This window comes from Sparus aurata, chromosome 18 (genome assembly GCF_900880675.1).
Source record: "Sparus aurata chromosome 18, fSpaAur1.1, whole genome shotgun sequence".
In the NCBI taxonomy this organism is placed as follows: domain Eukaryota; kingdom Metazoa; phylum Chordata; class Actinopteri; order Spariformes; family Sparidae; genus Sparus; species Sparus aurata.
Genome location: NC_044204.1, coordinates 7508097 through 7533143, shown reverse-complemented (window position 1 = coordinate 7533143; position 25047 = coordinate 7508097). Strand labels below are relative to the sequence as shown.

The window sequence follows — 25047 nt, the reverse complement described above, 5'->3', positions numbered from 1 at the left end:
CGCATGCGAACTGAGGCCCAAAGGGGAAAGCCTTACACACAGATCTAAGCCAGCTGCCCTGATTTAAACACTTCATTCGAAGAAGAGTGGAAGAGAGGGGGAACACAGTTGCATCCCCCTTCACCAGTGTGCTCGAAGTACGCTGGAAAGGCAGCTGCCAGCTCTACAAGCAAGACGAGCAGCTACAAATGGTAGATTTGGATGTCTGCTGTTAGGTAGCATTTAGGAGTCCCCGTGGCTCTAATTCTCAGGACTCAGAGGGCATTTGCTGCCCTGAGAGGGGGGTGTAACAACTATCTGACCCTCTGAGGTTAAGCAGACTTTGTTAACAGTTTGTGTGAAGCTCAGTGGAGGAGGGGAGGAGGGAACAGGCTACAGTTAGTGGGAGGTGGGAGGCCACAGTGGGGCTCCTGCACTGCTCAAGAAGGAGACGAAGCAGTCGCCGGGAAGTGGGGAAAGAGGAGGAGATGGCCACGGGAGAAATCACAACACTTCCCTCTACACCTGAAGACGGCGGCAGCGGCGGCTTTCCTCCCGGGAGCTTCAAGGAGCCCAAAAGGCTGTACTGTAAAAACGGGGGCTTCTTCTTGAGGATAAAGTCTGACGGGGGAGTGGATGGAATCCGTGAGAAGAATGACCCCCACAGTGAGTACTACCAGAGCTCCTTTTCTTTGCTTTGCACAGCACACAAAGCTTCTCTATGTTCTCTTTTATTATGCACAGGGAAGTAAGAGTGAAGCTAAAAAAAAAAAAAAATCATGGAGGAACGATGTGAATTTTCCAGCTTGCTGAGGTTAATTCTCCACTTGTAAACACTAAAGTGTGCGTAGGTCTATGTCTGGAAAGTATAATAACTGTAGTTCAAGGGAAGTTCACCTCAAAGTTTCTTAATCAATGGGAACTTTGATGGAATATGTGTGACGTTTTTAGTAAATGTTGATCACCCTGCTGAGTCACAGCCATTCACACTGCTCACTGTGTGGTTTACGTCACACAAGACAGCACGACATGGAGTTTAAAAGCCAGAATAAGTGAAATCCTGATTTACCGTCACTGTCACTTCTTTAGTTCAACGAACTTGGAATATAGCTGAAAATAAGACAGTTTCTACAAATATGGAAAAATACACTCTTAGCACTCATCTGCACCACCAGTCAATCAATATTTATATAGAAAATGACAGAGGTTTTAGGCTTTTCTAATGCTCTTTTTTAAAGTTGGCAACTCTTAGAAGTGGAAACATCCGCGTACTTGTTTGTCCCGGACAACTGTGAGACCCTTCGGTGCCTCTGTATCACTGATATCACTGATAATTTTAAGTATGTTGCATCAGTAAGTGGGAGGGGAGGATGGGGAACAAGAATTTTCCGAGGAAAACACGTTTGGGAGTGCATTGTCCAACAAACCGTACAGAGAGACAATTCAAGCAGGTGTGCCCCAAACAAAAGTCCTGTATGGAGCAAGTTCAGAGAGACAGGAGTCATTCTTAGAATAATTCGATTAGATCAAAATATGAACCAGGGGAGTAACCTTGTTGATGTTAGTAGGTTAGTTGGTTCATATTTAAAAGATGATTCCCACTAAATTGGATATAACACAATCAGTACCATGTTGGGTTCAGTAAGGAAACCAGTGTTGTATAAAGTAATAGCAAGTATATCATGTTTACATATTATTATAGACTGGGAGCTCAGAGCAGCGCGGGAGTGTTGGTGTTTGCAACGCTTGTTGAGGAGCTTTAGATGAGGAAGGGCAGGAGCGTACTCGTTAGCCACAACCTTCATTAGATAATCTTTTCAAAAATACATAATGACATAAAACCTGTTATTTCACCACGTTCTTTTGATCATTTTAGTTCCCTTTTTAATGTTTTCAGCCAGAGTGAATGTGTAATTGTACTTAAGTACAGTACTTGAGTAAATGTACTCAGTTACACACCATCACTGGGAGTATATATATATAATGAGTCATAAAACAGGAATCAATATTAGTCATTTAGCTTTTTATCACAATGGATTAAAAGTTAATGTGACCTGAGCTTTGCTTGATCAATGCTGCTTTTGTTCTGGCTACGAGAGTCCTGCCAACTTCTTGGACTACAGAACATACCTGCCAGCTAGAACTGAAACTGAAAAAAGTGACCTGGTATATCAGATCCTCAAGTGGGATTTTCAAGACAGTGCAGCTGAAACTCTCTCTGCAAGTGATCCATAAGGTTTCTGAGGACAATATGGCCCATTTGCATTTCCACAAACTGTTGCCCTTACATCACTGACCTCAGGACCATTACAAATAGGACCACACTCTACAGAACCAGAGAGCAATTGAGGGAAAGTTTTCCTGTATTCACAATAACTGTGAGACATAGTATACCAAGTAAACATCAGACACACCGCAGCACATTAAGACCGATCATACATTTCATTCAAGGGAGAACACCTCTTTGATTTGTGACATGAATCATCCGGGCCGAATGTTTAACTGTATACAGATGTGTGTCTATCTGAAGTCTTAATGTGAATGAATTCTAAACAGATCCTCTCATTTACCTTGTGGGGCCCCTGCTTCCTTTTCGGTGGTTAGGCTTCGTGCAAAGTATGCTTGGCAAGCAGCGTTGCATCTAGAAAAAAAAAAAAAAAAAATGTGGGGATGATTTTTGATCCATCTGTGAGGCTGTCAGATGGCCAACAGGTACTGTGTGCTCAGTGCTATCAGGCAACTGCTTAATGATGCCAGGTAGCTTGCTGTTATCAGTAGCTTCAACAGTGTTTCATTTATTTTGTACAAATAAAATGTCAGCTAGTGTTGGTCAAAACACGTAAAACCACCACTATGAGCAGCTAACTGTTGTGGTAATTTATGGGAATCTGAGCTTGTCTTTTGTCACATCTATCGATGTTTGGTTTATTAACTCTGCAGCTTTTTGGAGCTATGTTTTGGTTTTACGACATATTTACTGCATGGTTCAATCTCACCGCTCCTATCAGTGTTATTTCCCTCGACAAGCCGTTATGGTAGACAAAGTCAGGATAACAGAAGATCAGATTAAGAGCCAGATTTTACTTTCAGTTTTGTGCTATGAAGCAAACCAACAATTTTCTATCCAACATGAATAGCCCTGTGGCACACAGGTAGTGGGCACAGAATTATATCACTTGTTTCTGGTGTTTCATATTGATGTGCCTCACAGCATCTTTACTGTGACTTGTTTCTTTAGTTGCACTGCTGTGTCCAGGGCTTAACACAACTTCAGCTGCTAAAAGGCGGTGCCATTGATGTAGCCATAAAATGTTTTACATTCACTTCTCAGGAATTCATTTCATTGTGACTGAGTGTAGGAATCTGCTGGTTGGGATATTTTATTTTTTATATGGAACACGTGTTGAACACACAGCACTTACCTTTCCCTTGAGATTAAACAATCCGGCAAGCAAACAACAAATTATTTGTGTCCTAGCTCATTTTGTACCAATAAACTTCTGTCTGTTTTCCCCAGTAAAGCTTCAACTTCAGGCGACCTCAGTCGGGGAGGTGGTCATCAAAGGAGTTTGTGCTAACCGCTATCTGGCCATGAACAGAGACGGACGACTGTTTGGAGCAGTGAGTTACCTTATTCATACTTTCTGTTTAGAGTTTTGAGATGACTGTAAATACTGTCTCAGTGAAATCAACAACAACAACAACAACAAAAAAAACATTTCAGCATTTCCTGAAATGGTTCATGGAGTTATTCAGGGACTGAAATTTTCACAAATCCTCATTAAGCTCCCACTAAATGTCTTCCAGCTGGCCTCAAGTAAATTGACCCCAAGGCACTGTCACAAGCAGCACTTAGGCTTCAGTGTTTTGAAATGTTTACCAGCAACTCCTCAAGCCATCTGCGTTCAGTGAAGAGAAGTAATTAGTATGTGACTCCTTTGTCTTAGTCAGAACACACAGAATACAAAAGGTACGCATTAGACATTAGGTTTCTCAGGAAGTCTAGATGCTGCTAGGGGAGAAAAGAAAGTATGTAAAAGATGTGACCTCTAATAGTTGCAGGTCTTTATTGTGATACTTTGGTGATCTTCATGGAGAACCTGAGAGCCATGGAGGTAGAGGAGAAAGTGGAGAATTGAAAAATACATGGTAAGGCAGTTTATGGTCTAGAGACTGTGAAATGTATGAATGTGAGGAGTTTTGAGGGGGTGGTAACATAGATAATGAAAGGGCAAGAATTTTCTGAATTAAGATTCAAGCGGGAAGAGAAATTAATCAGTAGAAGAGGAAGGTTGGAGGGAAGAGCTTACTTACTGAAGTCTGCATTTCTCCAAAGGGAGCAGATGCACTATGGTGTCTTTTGTTCCTGCAGCAGAACATCTGAAGTCTGCCATGCTTTCACATTTAAAACGCTTTTCTGAATGGCCGACAGACAGTTTCTGTTGTTCAGCGATCGGATGTTTCACATAAGCAAAAGAAAAAAAGCAGATCTTTCACATAACAAAATTAAATATACTCACAGAGGCAAGTGGATGTGTGAAGTGTTGGTGACTGATGTAGTTAGGTGGTTGTTAAGGCTTGTCCACAGTCCATGTAATTGGCAGGAAGCATTTCCTCTTAATGAGAAGCTGCAGCAGCTGCCACACAAAGCATCTGTTCTGCTCTCACTTGTGTGTAGAAAGTCATTTAAAAACTCACAAGAAATTGTCCACCTAACATTAGTCCTTGCCAAAAAAATTAATCCCCCCCCCCTTCTCTAGTCTGTACTCGCAGATTTTTTCAAAAAGCAGAGGTCGCCTGCTATCTATTAAAGATCCTCACTGATATATTTCCTCATACAGCTGACATATATTTACTACCTTAAGAACAGATTCCTACGGACAATAATTCTACTGGTTAGATTTGTACTTTACTTTAAATATTTTTTCCACCCTAAATCTTTATTAACATTATAAAAGAAAATAATTTAAAATACAATTTCTGCATAACCAAATGACATTTTAAAAATCAAAGACAAAATGTGTATATCTTTGTATATCTATTTCCTAGCTAGGTTTGTACTACATTTTCATTTAGCAGATACTTTTGTCCAAAGCGACTTACAGTAATTCATACATTCATATAGCGGACTGATGGCGGTGGCTGCCATACAAGGTGCTGACCAGCACATCAGGAGCAGTTTGGGGTTCAGTAATAAGGAATGTTTGATGGAAGCTTTGCATATTAAGTCGAGGAAAGTAGCTTTGGTTGGTTGTTGAGGTTGAAAGAAAAGGTTTTTTGACTAACAGCTCCATAGCTGTGCAGTCAAGACGTAAGTCGTAAGAGGTAAAACAAAAGCCTCTTGTCGGACGGGGTGTAGAGCAGTTAACGCCCAGCAAGATTTTGGCCAGATGTTTAGTAATTTGTGATTTCTTCATTTCTTCATTTCCAAAGGACAATGTTAAAAGTGTATTTAATGTTTAATCATAGTTCAAAGACACTGGACTAAGACAAAACCTCCCTAAAGCTGTATTAATGTCCCCGTTCAGGCCTGGTGTCCTTCAAACAAACGTAACTATATTAGTGTGAAGCACAGAGCTAAAACCAACACTCTCCTTCAAAATAAAGGTGACATTTAGTTCTGGGTGTTTTATGTGATAATTTAATGTCCTAAATTTGAGCATTACAAATGTTCTCCCTTTCCAACAACATATATTAAACAAATTCTAATAAAATAACATCCAAACAAAATAATCAGATGAAATGCACTTACAAGGACCCAGATGTCCTTCAAGTTCAATTTAAACAGAAATACTGAACATAAGCAGAGAGGATTATCAGCATTTTAAGAAGAAACACATATTAAATGTACCGACCGAATGACCTTCAGTTGCCATTTGTTTGCATACAGTAAATGGGGATGTCAGCACTACCATACAGGATATCCACATTTAAGATTATTTTCACACTTACATTTCCTCAGTTTGCAACCTCCTTTACGTGCATTGAGATGTAAAGATCTCCAGTAGACAGAAAAGGCTGGTGACTTAGTCCTTACAGCAGGGAACTCTCCTGTTTAAACCTCCTAAAGCCCCTTCTGTTCCCCATAGAGCTGCAATTACCTTATTGATTAGTAGTCAATGATTAAATTAATCACCAACTATACTGTTTATTGATTAACCGGATAAATCATTCTTTGATTCCAGCTTCTTAAATGGGAACATTTTCTGGTTTCTGATTATCTTTAGTTGCAGCCCTTAGTGAACAACAGAATTACATCAAATACTCTGAACATCAAATGAAGCTAATCTGTTCTTCCTCTTTGTCTTTGTCTCCAGAGACGAGCAACGGATGAATGCCACTTCTTGGAGCGGCTCGAAAGCAACAACTACAACACCTACCGCTCCAGGAAGTACCCAAACATGTACGTGGCACTGAAGCGGACTGGCCAGTACAAGTCTGGAAGCAAAACTGGACCTGGTCAAAAGGCCATTCTTTTTCTTCCGATGTCTGCCAAGTGCTAATCTGGGATATGGTTTAGAAATATTAACGTCTTAATGGCAGGAACAAAGAAGAATATGTGACGGCAATGAAGACAAAGTGTTCCATCAACATTGCCCAAAACAGCTGTGATGCTTTCTGACTGTTATATCCTGAGAGTTGTTTTTTTTATCCTGAACATGTCTGCTCTTATTCAGCTTCACTTTCAAACATTGGTACACACCCACACTTAGCTGCTTCCTAGTAAAACCAGGCTTTTACTGTTAACCAACCAACTGCTCCACTAGTTTGACTGGAGCCGGGTGCCTGGCTCAAGTGCTCCCCTACAGTCGGCTGCACAGCATTATTTGTTCATTTCACTTATACAATCTTCTCCCTGGCTGAGGGATTCTATGCAGCAACCATTTGATTACAAGTCTTTTTCCTACTGCACAGCTTTTGACTTTTGAGTCAGCAGTCTGCGATTATCTGCACGATGTACGACATATGTGGGAATATTCTTAAACATGTTTCCCGAAGGAAATGCACTCAGATCCTGCATTATTGTGACCTGAAGAGAGGAACAGGGATTGAACTTAACTGAATTCAAGATGTTCTGATCTTGTGAGGCAAGTTTGTTTGAAAATCAAAAATCAAAGCTAAGCACACTAAATTCAAAACCAAAGCACAACATAAGCACACACTACTACTCAGTATTTTGACAAATTGATTTTTGAATTTGATTTTGAATTCCACAGCAGAAAGGCAGGTTAACACAAAGACTTTTTTAGGCTAATTTAGCACGGCAGCCGATATTAAAAATCCAGCTACCAGCTACCAATGTTAGCTTCTGCCAGTATATGGTCAGCTAACACTGGTAGTTAGCCTTTTCCCAGTTAAAAATACAGCTGAATAAAGAACAGTACCTTTGAAATCAGCTGCTCGCAGCAACAACTGCCCAACAGTTGTCGATTTCCAAAATAGCATTAAATAAACCGTTTAAAACAATCCTGCAAAAGTGGCACAATTCTTCAAAAACCACAAAGTGGATGTTGTAGTACACAGTATTGCACTGCTTTTCTTCAACAGTAACATAATTCCAGTCATAAATACCCCTTAATTAGGAGTAATAGTGACAGCCACGTGTCAACAAAGCTAGCCATGATATGCTAACCCCATCAGGTAGATAAGGGCTTGCTAGGATTTTAGTGTGGGAGGAAGCTGCCTGTGGTACAGCTGGTAAAACATCCCAGAGTAGACGGCTGGAAGCTCCACCATGGTGAGATCGATCTTGTCGAAACCCTGCTCCAGGCCGTGAAGCAGCAGCCCTGCTACACGAGACGTGATAGGCGTGGTTTCGTGGGTCTTGGCAAGCTCGGAGAGGTCCAGCCACTCGCAGCGCAGACACTCCTGAGTGCAGAAGTTGATGTCGTAGGTGAGCGGGCTCAGTCGGCAGATGATGTACATGTCCGACATGCCGAATGCCCCGGGGTGGTTGTGCTGCTGCCGGATGCTGAGCAGAGATCTAAACTCCGAGCGAACGCCTGTCTCCTCGAAGACTTCACGAACGGCAGTGGCACCTGAGAAGGATTCAAAATATAAATACATGTATGTGGAGGCATTTCAAAGATTCTGACATGAAGGAACATATTTATGTTCCCTTGTCAGAGTCATGTTGCAGACTGATGTTTAGCTGTGGGTAAAAGGGATATACATATATTTTTTTGTAAAGATAAACATTTGACGCTGCTTTTTGGGGTGGGTCATGTATAAATATTAAAGCTGCTTTAAAATTGTAAAAAAAAAAAAGAAGGTGAATTTGAAGATACAGATATAAATCTTTGCATATATATCATGTGCCTTATTTTGTACAGTTAAAATGAATGTATGTTTCATCTTTAAAGGGTAACTTCTATATCTTTCAACCTGGAACTTATTATTTTTTTTATTTTTTAGTCTTAATGGCAGGGGTGGTGTATTTTTGTAGGCTAACCTGGCACTAACCCTAACCCTTCCCTTGACAAAAAGCCCATGGTACTTTTCCACTTGATCTCGGATCTTTGCAGAAAATAAGCTCTGTGGCAAACACAAGTTCATGATACATGTTTTTGTTTGTAAAATTATTTCACAAATGAAGCTTAAATGCTAGAAGTAAAAACCTAATGTCAGGCCATAAAGGGATCACATCATGGTCATATACACCCCAGCCTCTAACAATCCCACCCTCTGCCTTTTGCTGTCCACCCATACATTTATGGTGGCTCCTTCTGGCCCCCCCTATTAAAAAAATTCTGGGGTCACCCCTGCAACCAATCACCAACTGTGGCTTGAAATAACCCTTTAATTCACCACGTCTCACACAATACATTATGGGACAAATACAACAAAAAAACATGGGAGAAAAAGGTCCAGGTTGCCAAAAGTTACCCTTTATGTGTAATACTAAAATCGTAGGATTTAGTAAAATGTACTGTATCAGTCTTTTGCTCTGTTGAGCATGACACTCACCAATATTTTCTCCTTGATCAGACAAACCACCGGGGAACTTCCAAGCATTCTTTGTCTGAAGCACAAGAGCAGAGTAAACTTTAACAATTGTGATAGATGGCACTGCTGTAAATGTATCTTAGTCATGTTAACATGTATACTAGGGATGAGCAAGTAAATCATTATCTGTTCTTGGAACAGGCAGGGCTTAAAATGAAAGTGGGTGGGACTCATTGAAAATGTTCATTTAAGTCTGAAATTGATGTGGGTAGATCAGAAGTTGCTCAATGTATTCTTTATTTACAGAAAACGTTTTCTATAAATAATTAATGGATGATGAATAAATAAACTTCAGTCAACCAAGTACGGATATTGACACGGTTTGATGGAATGATACTCATACTCGCAAAAAGTATATTCTCCTGTAACAGCGAGTACTCGCTCAACCCATTATGTATATGAAAAAAGTACATTTTTGTTTTATTCAAGACAATAACAATAATTAGTGGACCATGTGTTAAAGGATCATCTTATTTATCGGAACTATAACTTACACAGGCAGAGAGATGTTTAGCGCTCTCCATCATTCATCCATTCATGTTATGTGTTATATTTAGTGCCTCACTCTGGAGACTTTTGCATCTGATGCGGTGAAGTGTGTCTTCCAAAACTGTTTCACCACTTATTCTTGATATTTAATAACAGTTTGCTGCTGGTTAAATTATGATGTCAGTGTTGTATATATATTGTTGTAGTTACTTAAAGAATTTTGTATGCTGCGCTTGTCTAAGAAATGCTTTGATTTTTTTTCCTGTTTTGCAAATCCTTTCTTTGTGAGGAACACAAATGCACTACTGCATCTATTTTCATGCATTGTCAAATGCTTTATTTTCTGGAGCAGTTTGTTCAATGTGCTGGTTGGAAGAAATAAAAAGATTTTGTGTAACTTTAATCAGTGTGATTTTTTGAGAGAGAAATGCCTCATCCCCACAAGAAAAGTCAGTGCTCAATGTTAAATTAACGACAGTATCAAAAACATTTGGCAGGAGGAGGTCAAACAAACGCACACTGCTCACTGTACATCTACTGGGAAATGATGTGTAAATGTCTTTGGACAATGGTTGAATAAAACACTCATACTCCTTCGTCATTCAGAAAATTACCTCCAGTCCACTGGGGATCTGACCTGATGTGAGAGCGATAATGTCCTGGTTTCTTTTCAGGAAGTTCGTAACCCTTTGCTACTGGCACATTCTGCCAGAGAGACTCTACTGCCAAGGGCCAGACTGTTATAGAGCCCATTTCCAGTAAACAGCTCGATGGGGAGGAGGAGGAGGAGCAGGAGGAGGAGGAGGAGGAGGAGGGGAAGAGATAAAACACTCCCCACACTTCCAGGCCACTAACTATTTCCCTCTGCTCCTGGAGAAAAGCCATTAAGATGCATTATATGCTGTTGAGAGCAGGCTGGGACACATGTTACATGTTGCGTACAATGAAAGGGCAGCAAACAGGCCTACTGAAATTCTGTGTGAGTTGTAATGTAAACTATATTTGTCATATGATCATTTCACAGTAACCATATGGCCATTCCCTGACCTTTTCCTTTTTTTGAACTAGAACTGCTGAGAGAGTAAAGAAGAATAATCATAAAGATGGCAGATTAGGAGAAATGTTGCACATAATTGGAGAAATCTAATGCAGAATGATTCAATTGATTTAAACTCATTAACTTATATGCTGTGTACATATTTTTGGGTGACAAACATTCCTTTTAAGGGTTTATTAACACAAATGACACATCAAATATTGTCATATTTCATCTGCAGAAGAGAACCCATTAACTTCTGGTGCAGATCCAGATAAAGGGCTGGATTCAGGGTTTTTTCTCACTTTCTTCAACCAGATAGATATGGCCAGATAGGGAGTATTTTGAGATATAACGCATGGATCTCAGTGTTTCCCATGCAAATAGTTTATTTGGGTTGTCCACCAAGGTATATTAATAGCTGCCCAAGTATATTTGGTGGCCCATTCTAGCATTTTATACTTCCTCTCCTGTCTTCTGTCAATCACACATGGTCCACAGAAAGAAAGAGGCTCTCTAGTATTACCTCCCACATGTAAACACATTGATTGTGATACGACCTCTCCTAGGCTTACTTATGCTGTTAATTTGTAAGACTTTGTCAGTGCAGCCGGTTGCTGCAATGCATGTTGGTTTTGATCAGCTACTTGAGTAACAACAAGCTTCCTTCACAAGCGGTAAGCAATGTTAACATAGGCAAAGTGATTCTAAACAAAACAAACTGTGTCTTATAATGCACTATAAGAACTTTGGCATAATAATAATAATCTTTCTGTTGAGGAAGAGATTATTTCTTTTCATTCCAGCTGAAACTGGAACACTGACGTCTATTTTAGCCTATTTTAATACATTTCAAATTGTGCTTAGAAGGAATGATTTTTACCAAAAATAATGACTAAAGACATTTAAATATGTTGGACTTGAACAGATTTTCCCAGAAAAGAAAAGAAAAAAAAAACAAAAAAAACCCCAAACAAATCACATCACCATTTCGGAGAGCCAGAAATGATGTCTTCATACTAACAGTGTTGTTTAATCCAACAGTCAAGAACCAATTATTTGTCTTCTTTTTTTTGTCACTCAACCAATCAATAACAGAATAGAATAGAACATAATAAAATAGAATATTTGTTTCTTGTCACTATACACGTGTACAATGAAATTGTGAAGAATGTTTCTATACTATTAAACTGTTAAACAGATACCAGGATGTACTGTACATTCAAGATTCAAGATCTCCTTTATAGTCACTATATTACCAGAATTGTTCAACAAAATAATGGTACATGATGTTATTGTATGATACTGTATATTGCCTGTGCTGTGAAACATCATTGTTACTGTGGGAGCATTTTGTGATAGTAATAGATCACGAGGCACCCTGAGGTTTAGACCTTACACTCCAATGTAAACATTGTTTCTTAGGCATTCATGTGTGGAGGAAGCTGGTAGTTCAGTTACTGTGTTTTCACTGTGCGTAAGATCCACACTGGTGTATGTTGTGTTACACCAGGACTTTCTCGTGTAGGCTGCTTCACATTTGCAGTTTAAGTGCTGTGTGGTCACATTACAAAATGTTGTGTTGAAGCTTTACTTGTGTTAAGGACAGAAGCTGCTGTCTGCACAAGATGAGTTGAACTTGTTTAGTTTACGTCCCCACGGTCTGTGTCAAAGGGTCTTTACTCATTTATTCAAATAGGGTTAGATGGTTTATCTTACAACATAATTGGCTTCCAAATTGCAGCATCGTGGTGCAATCACGTTCTTAAATTGGCTGCAGTATTACTGAGAACGTAAACAAATCTGTGCAGACGCGGCTTTAAAACAGGCCTGTTGTAAGTCGCCCTCTTAACATCCTGAGCTCTACAGCGGGGCTCTGTGAGAGCTGACGGAGACACACACTCCCAAAGTTGTTTGAGTGCATTCAGCTCATGTAAACAAGGTGTTTGCTTGAGGTCCACTAATGTTGTGTGGAGCTATGTTAAGTGTGAAAGGAGCTGAAGGTCTGAGAGGATTTCCACCCACGTTTGGAACAACAGAGGCAACTTTATGTCGCTAAATAAACAGAAGTAATCGCAGAGATTTTGAGCAGCACCGAGATATCTGCTGCTTCACTGGATGAAGGATCAGTCTCCCAAATCAGCTTTTTGGCTTCGACCAGGGAAGAGCTGCTTTCTGCCAATAACAATCTTTAACCAGCCAAAATATGTCAGAATTTTTCTTTTTCACAAATGTGTCATTCTGGCCACTAACTCACTGCACCAAGTATTTGTACACCATTTGTTTACAGCCCCCTTTTCATATGCTGCAGTCATGATTAAAACTCATGCTTTATGTTGATTTCGTAGGTTTTTCTGAGGCAAACCAGCAAGTTTACAATGAAAACTCATTGTTACAGCCAACACATGCACACAGTTAATATAAATAAAACACATTTTGGAAACTGGGCTTTTAAACAAGCTGGCGGGACTTCTGTAAGGTTGTGATGTCAAAACTATACAGTCAATGCCTGCTCAGGCCTGTGAGAGCCAACCAGTCGAAGAAGACTGGCCTTTTCGGGAGAGGGGCCTTAAAGAGACAGGTACTAAAATGTTGTGTTTAGACAGGATAGAGGAGAGTTTTTTGAACATTGAAGCAAGACATTTAATGAATATAAGTAAGTGCAGTTGCATACACTGTATGGAATACTCAAATAGGTGAAACATGTACCTTATTTCTGTCTTGGACGACAAGAACTTTTCCATTGGATTCATCAACGACTGCACCTGAAGAAAAGAAAACATTCATTAATACATGACTGATGCAGTTTGAGGAATTCCAGATGTTGATCCCCAGGACAGAAAAAAAAACCAGTTTGTCCTAACAAGGATTAACGTAAAAGGTAATTCATAATTCCTGTTGGATGTTCCATGTTGTGACTGAGCCTGAAACTCTGACAGGAACCACAAAGACACTGAGTGCAATGTAGTTGTAGATGCTGCCTGTAACTGAGAGGTTACACAACAACTTAAAAGTGAAAAGATCATTTTGGGGAGACCTGTTGGCAGTCTTGCTCAAAAGTAATTATTAGGTTGGACACAACATAAAATTTGCACCATACAGAGGAAAAATTCAGGAGCTGCACTTCTGTCAGGCCTCGGATGACACAACAGCTTTTATTAAAGATCCAAGATTCAAGATTCAAGATGTTTTCAATGTGTCCCTGGTGTTGAATATCAACGGACAAATCAGTTAAATAAATGACAATAACATTACTGGGCTTGTTGCTCATACCTGTCTGGTAAATCAAGATCATTCTACTTCTTGAGCTGTTAAGGGCTAAACAAAAAATAAAACTGTAATAAAGAACCACGTGTCTTATAACCACAGTGCTATAAATTACTAGAATGGTACTACCGTTTTAGAGGGACCAGAGCTCTCTTACAGTAAGACCTCAATATGCTTTAAACAAAGCACATTGTATCACATGTCAGATGTTTTTTAATAAATTAATATACTGGTAGAGATTTTGCACAATCACAAAAATAGAAAAGAGAGACCTTGAGAGAAAAGGTCAAACCTCGCTTTAAAGGGACTGCTCAGGGGTAGAGCCAGCGTCTTGTTAACGGAGGGTTGCTGGTTCAATTCCCCTGGTTTGTATGTCGAAGTGTCCTTGGGCAAGATACTAACCCCAAACTGCATCTGATGTGCTGGTCGGCAGCCAACGCCATCAATGTATGACTGTATTTATCAATCACTTTAAGTTGCTTACATGCCCTAAATGTAAATGTACTTTCACACCTCTGCACAACAGTTGCAGCTGCATTGTCTGTTTCAGACAATCTCAGAAGCACTTTATTTAAACTGAGATGCAAACTGAGAACTTAACTTAAACTTGTAACATATGTGTTTTAAAATGTGTGTAATTCTTAAAGGAATTACTCAAACTGACAGCATCTTTATTTAGTAGACAAAACAAAACATTTGAGAATGTCGTCTTGGGCTTTGATTTGATTTAGCTACTGATGTACCATTTTATGGACCAAACAATTAACAATTAATCAAGACAATCAACAGATTCATCAACGATGAAAATAATCTTTAGTTGCCGCATAGAGGTCTAAAACTTGTGGGTTAAAATTAGTGGTAGACCGATTATTGACCTGGCCAATTATTGGGTCCGATATTCTGCATTTTACCGATAATTGCTATTGGTGCTTTTTGTGTCTGATTGGTTCAATATCAGCAAATGAAAATACTAGTACCCCAAATTGTAATCAAGTTCAGTACTTGATTAAATTGTAGCTGTACATTACATCACTGGTTATTTCTTACTTTGACACACATTTTATTTTTATTGCAAATGTATATCAATTCCTAATATTAGTTATCGGTCTCCTTGATAACTAATAATCAGTATCGGTATCGTCCAATTTAAAAAAAACATATCAATCCATCCCTTCTTAAAATAAAATAGATTGGAAGTAAAGGCGAAATGTGTTACATTCTTTAGTCTAAACAGAGTCTGAGTGACTTAGCTGTACTTGCAAATGATGTGGACACCCCACTTCACTATTTACACTCTTTTCCCGCCTGTTTAAGCATTTTCTTTTTTTCCCCAGCAGGACATGACTAAGAGAGGCTATGTGCTGCTGCTGACAGCTCAGGAGGAGGAGGATGATGATGAGGGAGAACGGGCCACTTTCTTTTCCGGTTGCTCCGTCTGACTGGGACGGGCCTCCTTAAATGAATGTCACAGATGTGTAAAGAGGGATGGGTCGTCTTAAAGGCCTGACTTGGACTTCCATGTGGAAACTGATGTCACCCCCCATCCCTGTGCCATATGGCGGTTCACAGAAGGAGGCCTGGCTGCTGCTAAGGGAGGCTATCATTATGTAGCCTTCGGTCTAGGAAACAAAGTGCTCACAAGGAGACAGGAGGAAAATAATGTGGACATGAATGATGAGACAGAAAGCCAAGAGGCAATCATCAGAGGCGGACTGTGGGGTTTATAGTAAAAAACTGTTAATCTCTTGAGGTCGCCACAAAAAAGTTTGAGGTCTTCTACTAGTTCATGATTCATGTAGGCTTCTCCTTCTGCTTTTCAATTCAATAATAATTATATGGTCAAAGTAATATCTACAGTATAGTATGAGTAACAGTATCTAACAATAGAGAGGAATTTCATTACTGATATCAATTAGACTTTTATTGCGATGCCGAGGACATTTTGTTCCTCGAGGTTCAATGCAAAATCTGAGATGAAGTCTGGAATACATCTACTGACTTTTTTTGCATACATACTGTACTGTAAGGTGGGGAGATGGCACTGGAAAGATTGAGTGGTGCCAGAATACAATCACTGAGGGTTCAGTGAGTCACTATGTGATGCAGCAAACCATAAAACACTCCTTATGATTCACTATACTGATGCTAATTTGAGTATATATCAGCAAAAATGTCTTTCCTTTATTTTACTTCTTGTTAGGACTCTGGTAATACCTGGTATTAACAGCCGTCCTCTGTAATCCAATCACAAGTGAACAGCTCTAAGATATGTGTCTTGAGTGACCACTTGTGATTGGATCGCCCTTCCCAGATCTACAAATAAATAAACACATACATCACTGGGAATAACAGACGTTTTCCCCACAAAGATATAAAACATTTCTAGTATAACACTAGCTGAATTTACATGAAGATAAACAATATTAAGAATTTGTCACGGACAGCACTCACAAAGTTTCTTGTAAATAAAAAAACTCACAAAGTTTAGTGATTTTAAGGGAGTTTAGGGATGAAGGTGTAGCCTATATTGGATAGGCTTTTCTGTATTTGTAAAATTTGACATGTTTACCATTAGGGCTGGGAGATATGGCCAAAATTGTTATCACAATTAGGGACGGCCCGATCAGGTTTTTTTTACCCCGATCCCGATCCGAGTCCTTTAATATTTAGTATCTGCCGATACAGAGTCCCGATCCGATACTTAGCCTTAACTAATATTTTCCTAGATAATACAGCTGCATTAAAAAAAAAAAGTAACTGCATCTAAGCTGTTCCTTAATAGGTTTTTATTATTTTGTTGAAAACAAAGTCTATACTTTCATATGGCTCTTTCTTATTCTGCATATGCTATTATAACATTGGCCTCCACCTTCCTTGTGTTAGCAGGTGAGTGTGTGACGCTGCACTGTGACAGCAGACCCTCGTGTACAGCCAGCTGAAGTGTGTGTGAGACGCAGCTCACGCTTGGTACCTCCATATCATCCTTTGCTTATTTCATGTACTTTACGTTATCACCAGTGATGTGCATAAGGGGGGGGCAGTTGCCCCCCCTCGTGGCCCAATTGTTGAAAAACGCGCGCTAAAGTGCCCTCCTGAGAGCCAAAACGCACGCTAAAGTGCCCTCCTGAGACCCAAAACGCGCGCTAAAGTGCCCTCCTGAGAGCCAAAACGCGCGCTAAAGTGCCCTACTGAGAGCCAAAAAAGCATGCTAAAGTGCCCTCTTGGTTGGCAAAACACACTAAACTGCCCCCTTGGCTGGTTAAAACATGATAAACTGCCCTCTTGGGAGCCAAAACACGCGTTAAAGTGCCCTCTTGGGAGCCAAAACGCGTGCTAAAGTGTCCTCTTGGGAGCCAAAATGCGCGCTTAAGTGCCCTTCTTTTCGCCCCTGCCCTTAAAAAAGTCTGCGCACACCACTGGTTGTCACATAAAATGACGTCGACACGTTGCTTGTCTATTAACGCGTTCAGCATCTCCTGGATTGCCTGCTTTACATGCTCTGCTGTATGAGACCCACGAAACTAGTGCGCATATACCGGCATGTTGTAACTCGAAAGTGGAATAAATGTAATGCAGAGATGGTAGGGCATACCGGGAATTCAAAAACTCCAGGTGACGAAAACCCTGATCCTCTACCACGGAGATGAGCTGGTTTTCCAGAGCGATTAATTTGATGACCCTCTCTGTATTATTTGTGGACATGTCGCTGAGGATATTTCTCATAACTGAAATAGCAGATGTTACATGTCGCCGTTAGACTGCTTTCGCTTTCTAATTGACGTTATTTCCACACTGCAGACACTTTATTCACAAGTTTGCCAGAGTAACGCCACGCGCGTCTGCGTTCTTCCACAAATTGTGCTCTGACGTTTTAAAAAAAAAAAAAAAAAAAAAAATCGGGCTTGGGTCCACGTTCAAAATTGCCGATTCCGATCAGCGTAAAAATGCCCAGATCGGCTCCCATCCCTAATCACAATGTGTTTTTTTTATATTGATCAATGTTGATAATTTTCACAATATATATGTAATAATTATAACAATTACAACAATAATAATAATAATAATAATAATAATGATAATATTGTTGAATTTACAGTTTAAAGAGTATTCTCCTTAGGACAAAACCCAAAACAAACCAGGAGGTTAATTATCGTTTATAAAATACAATTATGTATTGTCAGAATGAATAGATGACAAACATTCAACAGAACCAACCAACCAAATGGCTTTATGTTAAACACTGAATAAATACAAATATAAATATGTACAACAAATTGCTTGTTTCAAACATATCTCAAACAATTTAGAGGTAGCGTACTGAACTGAACATTGTGTAAAGAATAATAAAAAGTTAAATGTTGAGGATGATTGTGCTACTGTATCCTGTCAATATTGCACAGTTTCAGTTCAGCTTCATTAGCCTGCTGTTCCGTAAGACCTGATGTGGTTTGGACGTGTGACCAGACCATCTCTGAGCTGCTGCTCCACCTTTACCCTTCACTCTGCGTACAGCTGAGGGACTGATGTTTGGCAGAGTGTACTTAGCATTCATGACAGTCATTAGCTTCTTGATGCCCTGTTTTTAAACTGTGCTTATAGGCATCATATCTTTAGTGAAACAGTACGTAATTGCCCTGGTTGTTTCGCTTCAGTTTATTCTCATATGGGGAAATGGCTAAAAAAGCAGCAGCAGTTGTTGTTTGTCGAACTGAAGTTTGACTAGTAGAAGCAGTTGGGCCCCGCAAGTAGCCGACAGACGGCTACTTGCGGGGAGGCTGAGACTAGCATGCTTTCGGAGCTCTGTTTGGGACAGTACCTGTTGAGATGATGGAAGAGGTTGTTGGTCGCTGACACATTTTGCACCTAATGCTGGTCTGTCAGTTGTTAGACTTCAGGTACCCAAACTAATTCCAAATAAAGGAAGTGGTATGACCTTTCTTTGGTTCAAGTTCTTTGTCTTTGTCAATTTTCGTTTTCATTCCATTACGCTAGTCGTGAAAATGATTGAGATCGTTTTATCGCCCAGCCTTATTTACCATCAATAAAATGTTCTTTTCTTTCAAAGTGTTTGTGTAAACGGTGAAATCAGTTAAAGCAGTGTGTTCATGTGTTCATGATTTTGTAAGGCGTGGGTGATTTAGAAACTGTTGTAGTCGTTTTGCTAACTAATTAAAATTTCTCCTCACTCAACAACTCTCAAAATTGCACAATTTAGTATGTGAGTCTGGAGATATTGCAGTTGCTGGTTCAATGCTTAGACCAGTTAGAACAGACAGCAACACTGGCAGGTTAAGAGAGCCCAAACATGTGATTAACACTACAGTGAACTCTGTGGAAATCTGACAGCATGTAATCCCTTATGCCTGTTGTTGTGGCTTCTTCTTCTTGTTTCACAGAGGATGTCAGCTACAATCTCAGGTTTAGTTCAAATAGTGTAGGGCCCTGAACATGAGTGCTCCAAGTAGTAGTTGACCCCATTGGGCTTTACCGTAATCTCAATCTCAAAAATGTCATATATCACTCAGATGGATTATGACACAACATGCAGCAACTGTAAGGAACATCACATGGATGAAACATTGATTGAATGAATACTGGAAACAGGCATCAGCTTCTTCTGGTCAAAGTCATTGACCAGAAGTCCACAGACAGCCGGAAGATGACTAAGAAGGGCATTCAGATTGAGTTAAGATCTCTCCCCATATGTGGCCCCTTGTTATCACATATGACACTTGAGTCACAAAATAAGCAAACTTCATCTAATATGAAACAACACTACATGCTGTTGAAAGCTCCAACAAAAAGTTAATAAATTGACTTGACATAAGACTTATTTTAGTCAAACTACTGTTTGTATTCTAGTGTATTCTAAGATCCCACTGTAAACATGGCACCAAAAGTCAACCTGAGGATTAACAGTGTGGTCAGTGGAGGTCGCTTCAACCTTTACACATCCATTTGGGTTCAGGTTAGACAGTTTAAAAGCCGCCAGGCGCTCTTATTTCCTCTGCCTGACTGCACAGCAGCATTTGAAACTAAAAGCATTTACTCATCTGCTATACTTCACTAAAAGTTCAAGATAGTTGCACACAACAAATACTTTCTCAATGTCAACTTTTCCTTCAGTGTGTTAAAAAGGTTCTTATGCTTGAAAGTTACAAAGTACAAATGAGAGCTCCTTTTTCCCACAGAAAATGCTGCTCCTGAATTGCAAGCCTTTTCAGTAGTCCCGCCTTTAATTCTGTGACTTTATGACATCACACTATGTTAAAATGTCACCATTTGCATAAGTTATGCCTTTATTAACAATACAATCAGTGCTGGCTCAGGCATGTGTGAGCTGGCCAATCAGAGCAGACTGGGTAGTCAGAAGGGGGAGGCTTAAAGAGACAGAAGCTAAAACAGAGCATCTCAGACAGAGGGGGAATAAAGGGCTGCTTCACTTGGCAGTATGAGAAAACTGATGTGTTTCTTTAACATTAAATCCTGTAAGCCTATTCTAATAGTAACCCACGATAAAATTATGAACCTGAAAATGAGTGTAATAGGTGTATAACTGCAGTGTTATACCTCCAATGACTGATCATTCTGAGTTTGTTCTCTTGTCTTAGAAAATTAAGAGCTGAGAGCAACAACAGCCAAAGCAAACAAGTAACAGTTGATCTAAACAGCTGCGTAGTTCAGATTCCTAACCTCAGTTTCATCAGTGTTTGTGTGTCAGGTCCTTCTGGAAACAAAAAGGGAGTTTCTGGTCCCCATTCCATATTGAAGGATGCTCTGGACATGTTCTGACATGCACTAGGTGCATCTACTCCTCAAAGAGAATAAACGACACTCTGCCCTCTGCTGGACAAACAGAAACATTGCATGCTTCAGGTCGGTACCTCCTCTCCTTGTTGCTCCTCTCCCCACATTCAGTCCTGAGGAGTGAATTTCCATTGACGCAAGTGGGCCAGGGTTGAAAAATGCACAACAACCCAACAGACAAATAACTCCTTATGAAACCAACCTCTTAAAAACAAAGAAAAGTAAACTTAGGCTTTAACTTGATTTTGGTCATTGTTGATTAATCTGTTATTTATTTTCTCGTTTCATCGTTTCATTGTTTGGTTTATAAAATGTCAGACAATAGTGATAAATGTCGATCAGTGTTTTTCGAAAGCCCCCGATGATGTTCCCAAATGTCTTGTTTTGGCCACAACCTAAAGATATTCAGTTAACTGTCATATAGGAGGGAAGGAGCCAAAAAATATTCACAAGAAGCTGGAATCCAATAATTTTTGTAGCAGTAGCAATTCTCAAGGAAACTATTTTTAATAGTTTTGTTGTGTGATAAACTCACTCTACCAAGCGTGAACTCATATTTCATCACAGCTTTTTCTAAATTATTTTAAAGTATTTCCTCTCTAAAACCCTGGAACGCGTGTCTGCAACCAAAAGTCCTCCTATCTTTTACAAACTGACCTCCTTGACTCCAATCGGTCAGGCTCCAGGACTGCTCACTCCACTGAGACGGACCTACTCACAGTGACTGAGTCCCTCTGTGCTGCCAGAGCATCATCCCGCTCATCCGTCCTCATTCTCCTCGGCCTATCTTCAGCGTCTGACACAGTCAACCACCAAAACCTCCTCTCCACTTTTGCAGAACTTGGCATCGCTGACTCTGCTCTAAACTGGTCCATATCATACCTGACAAATCGCACCTTTCAGGTCACATGAAATGGCTCTTTGTCCAAACCCTTGCTTTCTGGAAACTGGTGTCCCTCAAGGCTCAATAGTAGGACCACTTCTGTTTTCACGGTACACTAGATGACTAAGCTCTGCAATTGCATCACATGGATTCTCAATGTTATGCAGACGATATCCAACTGTTCTTCTCTTTTCCCCTATCCTCCTCCAACACCCAAGTTGCAATGCACATCTAGGAATGTTTGGCAGATATCTCCGGTTGGACAACTGTGCACCACTTCAAGCTCAACCTTCATAAAACTAAACTCCTCTTCATCCCGGGGAAAGACTGCCCTAGCATGGATCTGTCAGTCACTGTCGAGGACAATGGACTATCCTGCACCCCTAACATCAATGCTGTGGTCCGATCCTGGATATTTGCCCTCAGCTGGATCCGGTCTTTCCTCACAAAGGATGCAACTCAACCCCTTGTCCAAGCACTGGTCACGTCCCGTCTGGACTACTGCGACTCGCTCTTGGCTGGACTCCCAGCCTCTGCGAAAAAAAAAAAAACGTTGCAGCGTATCTAGAACACTGCAGCACGCCTTGTTTTCAGTCTACCCAAGTTCTTCCATAGGACCCCCTCCTCTGTGACCTCCGCTTATTACTGTCAGGATCTGCATACAATTCAAGATGATGTTACTGGGGCCGTCAATGACACTGCACCCATCTACCTCCAAACACAGGTCAGACCACATGCCCCAGCGCAAGCACTTCGCTCCCCTACATCAGCTGGCCAGCTGGTACCGCCATCGCTGAGAGCAAACAAAGGTCGCTCAGCTAAGTCATGACTCTTCTCTGTTTTGGCGCCTCAGTGGTGAAATTACTTGTTCAGACTTCACCTCGACCCTGCACAGCATGCCTTCTTGCCACCCCCCGACACCACCCCAAAAAGAGAAGAAAAACAACATGCACTTGTATGTTCTTCCACTTAGCACTTAAATCATAGCACTATTGTACTTAAAGTATTCTTGATAAATAGCAGCTACAATGCTCAGACAAGGGCTTGAAAATTGTTTCTTTTTTTTTTTTCATTCTTACTTTATCAATAGTGATATGTTGTGGTTTCTTTCTTGAGACAAATGTACTCATTGTAAGTCGCTTTGGACAAAAGCGTCTGCTTAATGCCCTAAATGTAAATGTAAATGTGAATATGGGAAATAAACAATGATCGAATTCAGCGAGATGTGAGGATGTAATTATGATATGAGTGCTGACATGGTACTTGATAAGTGCTGCAAATCTTGGATGGTTATAACTACAAGCAACCATATTTAAGCACACGATTGTGCAGAAAAATTAACTCACTCACAATTACAACAACATTATATTGGTGTAAAAAGAAAGCCTAAACTCAAGCTCAACTTTATAGCTTTTGTCTGCAGCGTTCAACTGTTTGTTACAGTTGTCACTGATCCATCACAGCTGAGCGAACTCGTTCTGCTGATAAAGATTGTGAGATGTGGTTGAAAGCTCAGGGAAAAGCTGGTAAGTGGATCTTTAGTTAAGATCATTCTGTCTGTTATCTACCAAACTATTTCCTCACTCAAGATTGAACTTTCAGGCTAATTATCTCTACCTGCCACTCCAATTTGGTGAGTTGCAAACCCAGGCAGCCTGTTTTCCCCGTCTCCCAACCAGAGAGCCAACACAGCGTGGTTGTCTTTGGCATGGTGGAAGGTGAAGCCGTGAGCGGAGGCGGCGGATGCACATCGGCTCAGTGAGATGGGCACTCGAAGCCACACCGCAACTTTCCCATCTGCTTTCCACTGGAGCAAAGAATCTGCAAAGTACACAAGGCAAAAGTTCAAGATTATCCACAATCTTCGTGTGAAAATGTATTTTTATTACTGACGTTGCTGCTTTATTAAATAACACAGTGCATAAACAGACAGGAAATGGCGTTTTTGATGCTTAATCTGATTTCAGTGACGAGATGAAAGTTAACAGAGGCAGTTTGGTGGACGTAGCCTAAAGGTTAAATTAAGCAGAGCTACAGAGTGGAGGGATGAAATCCAAGCTTCAGTTGTACTGGTTGTATAGAAACACTGATGTTTAAGTCACTGATAAATCAAAGATGCTCGGAATTCCAGAAACTTTGATGGAAAGATTTGTTGCTCTGCTCTTATTTTAAGATCATTCTAAATTATTTGGACGATTAATTGGACAAAGAAAGTAATCTGAAGATCACTTCCCTTGGCTCTGTGAATTTATTTGGATTGTTGAATAATCTGCTGATTACTGAATAATAATGATAATAATGAATCAAGAAAATTGTGAAAATTGTCCAAGATGACCTCCTTCAAAGTCTCGTTTTGTCCACAACCCAAAGATATACTGTCACAGGGGAAGAAAGAAAACAGATAATATTCACATTTAAGGTGCTGGAATCTGAGAATTCTGACTCGTCCTCTTAAAAACTCAAACCCATTAATCACTTATCTAAATAGTTGAAAACTAATCAATTAATCAGTGCAGCTCTGCTGTTTGTTTGACATTTCATTTCTGAACAATTTGACTATCAAGAAAATATTGAAAGAAACCTCAATTATGAAAATAAAAGGCCAGTTATTTGCTGATATAGCCTAATAATTAGGAATCCTCTGTCTTCAGTTTACCATGATTTTATCTTTGGGCAGGACATTTCCTGAACAGAGTGGCTCCCTTCTTTTCCTCTGCCATTCTAATGGGATAACTAACCCTTTTCATAATTGATATTTTTAATCCCTGCTAAACTACATGATTACAATATTTATTCACTTGTTATGAACCCATTCATACTCAGGAGGTAATCTGTGCTTACCTGAATATACAATGCAAAGATTAAATCCATGTTTTGCACATTATAGTGCAATGATCTAGTTTGTGTATAGAGGTTAAGGTGAATGATTTGTGCATTGATGGCCTGTGCATTGTTTCTCTCCTCAGATTTCCTCCATCTCCTGTACATCGAACTCCAGGACTAACCTTGCAGCATTGTGCTGAATGAGCTTTCGCTGATGTCCGCCGGTAAACCGACCTCCGCCAGGTTCACTGTCACTCCACCGAACCGGTCCACTCTCCCTGTCAGGACACTTGTCCCCTCCACTCTGTGCAGTTGAAAACGAGTTGTATGCATTGAAAACGCACGGACAGCTGACCGTGCGGGACACGAAGCTCTGCTGCAAAACCGTCTGCTGACCAACGGTAAAAGCTTCACAACAAAGGCACAAGCAGCCATTATACTACTATCAACAACCGTTTACATACAGTACATATAGTACTTGATCAATACTCAGAGTCAGCCGGCATGCGGGTGAAGTGCAGGACGGTTACGTAAAACTCCGCCCCTGAAGTTGCATAAATACCGTAAAGCACCGGAAAAAGGAGCTCGAAGACTAGCTAGCTAGGTAATGCTGTCACAAAATAAATTCCCACATCGGATACATTAAGAAATGAATACTTAAAGTGTAAGTTGCAGGTCTCAACCTCACTTCAAAATAACGACTAGGGTCTGGTGTTAAATTCGGCGGACAAATCTGCCTGTAAACCATTTTGAAAAA

General features: G+C 40.2%; 2 protein-coding genes across 2 annotated transcripts; one reads left to right on the top strand and one right to left on the bottom strand.

Annotated features, from left to right (window-relative positions):
- On the top strand, positions 1 to 9877 carry fgf2 (fibroblast growth factor 2). Its single transcript, XM_030396669.1, has 3 exons — positions 1 to 645; positions 3497 to 3600; positions 6297 to 9877. Exons 1-3 carry the CDS (start codon positions 468 to 470, stop codon positions 6480 to 6482), a joined length of 468 nt encoding a protein of 155 aa, XP_030252529.1. The 5' UTR covers positions 1 to 467; the 3' UTR covers positions 6483 to 9877.
- nudt6 (nudix (nucleoside diphosphate linked moiety X)-type motif 6) lies at positions 7609 to 25047 on the bottom strand. The gene is made up of 5 exons (XM_030396668.1): positions 24473 to 25047; positions 23085 to 23288; positions 13220 to 13275; positions 8947 to 9001; positions 7609 to 8018 (listed from the first exon to the last, which is right to left on the bottom strand). Exons 1-5 carry the CDS (start codon positions 24723 to 24725, stop codon positions 7636 to 7638), a joined length of 951 nt encoding a protein of 316 aa, XP_030252528.1. The 5' UTR covers positions 24726 to 25047; the 3' UTR covers positions 7609 to 7635.

Excerpts from the sequence above, each read along its gene's own strand:
- fgf2 (XM_030396669.1), top strand. The coding sequence starts at position 468 with ATGGCCACGGGAGAAATCACAACACTTCCCTCTACACCTGAAGACGGC. Across the intron at positions 646-3,496 it reads TGAGAAGAATGACCCCCACA|TAAAGCTTCAACTTCAGGCG; the intron begins GTGAGTACTACC and ends TGTTTTCCCCAG. Across the intron at positions 3,601-6,296 it reads ACGGACGACTGTTTGGAGCA|AGACGAGCAACGGATGAATG; the intron begins GTGAGTTACCTT and ends CTTTGTCTCCAG.
- nudt6 (XM_030396668.1), bottom strand. The coding sequence starts at position 24,725 with ATGGCTGCTTGTGCCTTTGTTGTGAAGCTTTTACCGTTGGTCAGCAGA. Across the intron at positions 9,002-13,219 it reads TCGTCCAAGACAGAAATAAG|ACAAAGAATGCTTGGAAGTT; the intron begins GTACATGTTTCA and ends CTTGTGCTTCAG. Across the intron at positions 8,019-8,946 it reads TGATCAAGGAGAAAATATTG|GTGCCACTGCCGTTCGTGAA; the intron begins GTGAGTGTCATG and ends AATCCTTCTCAG.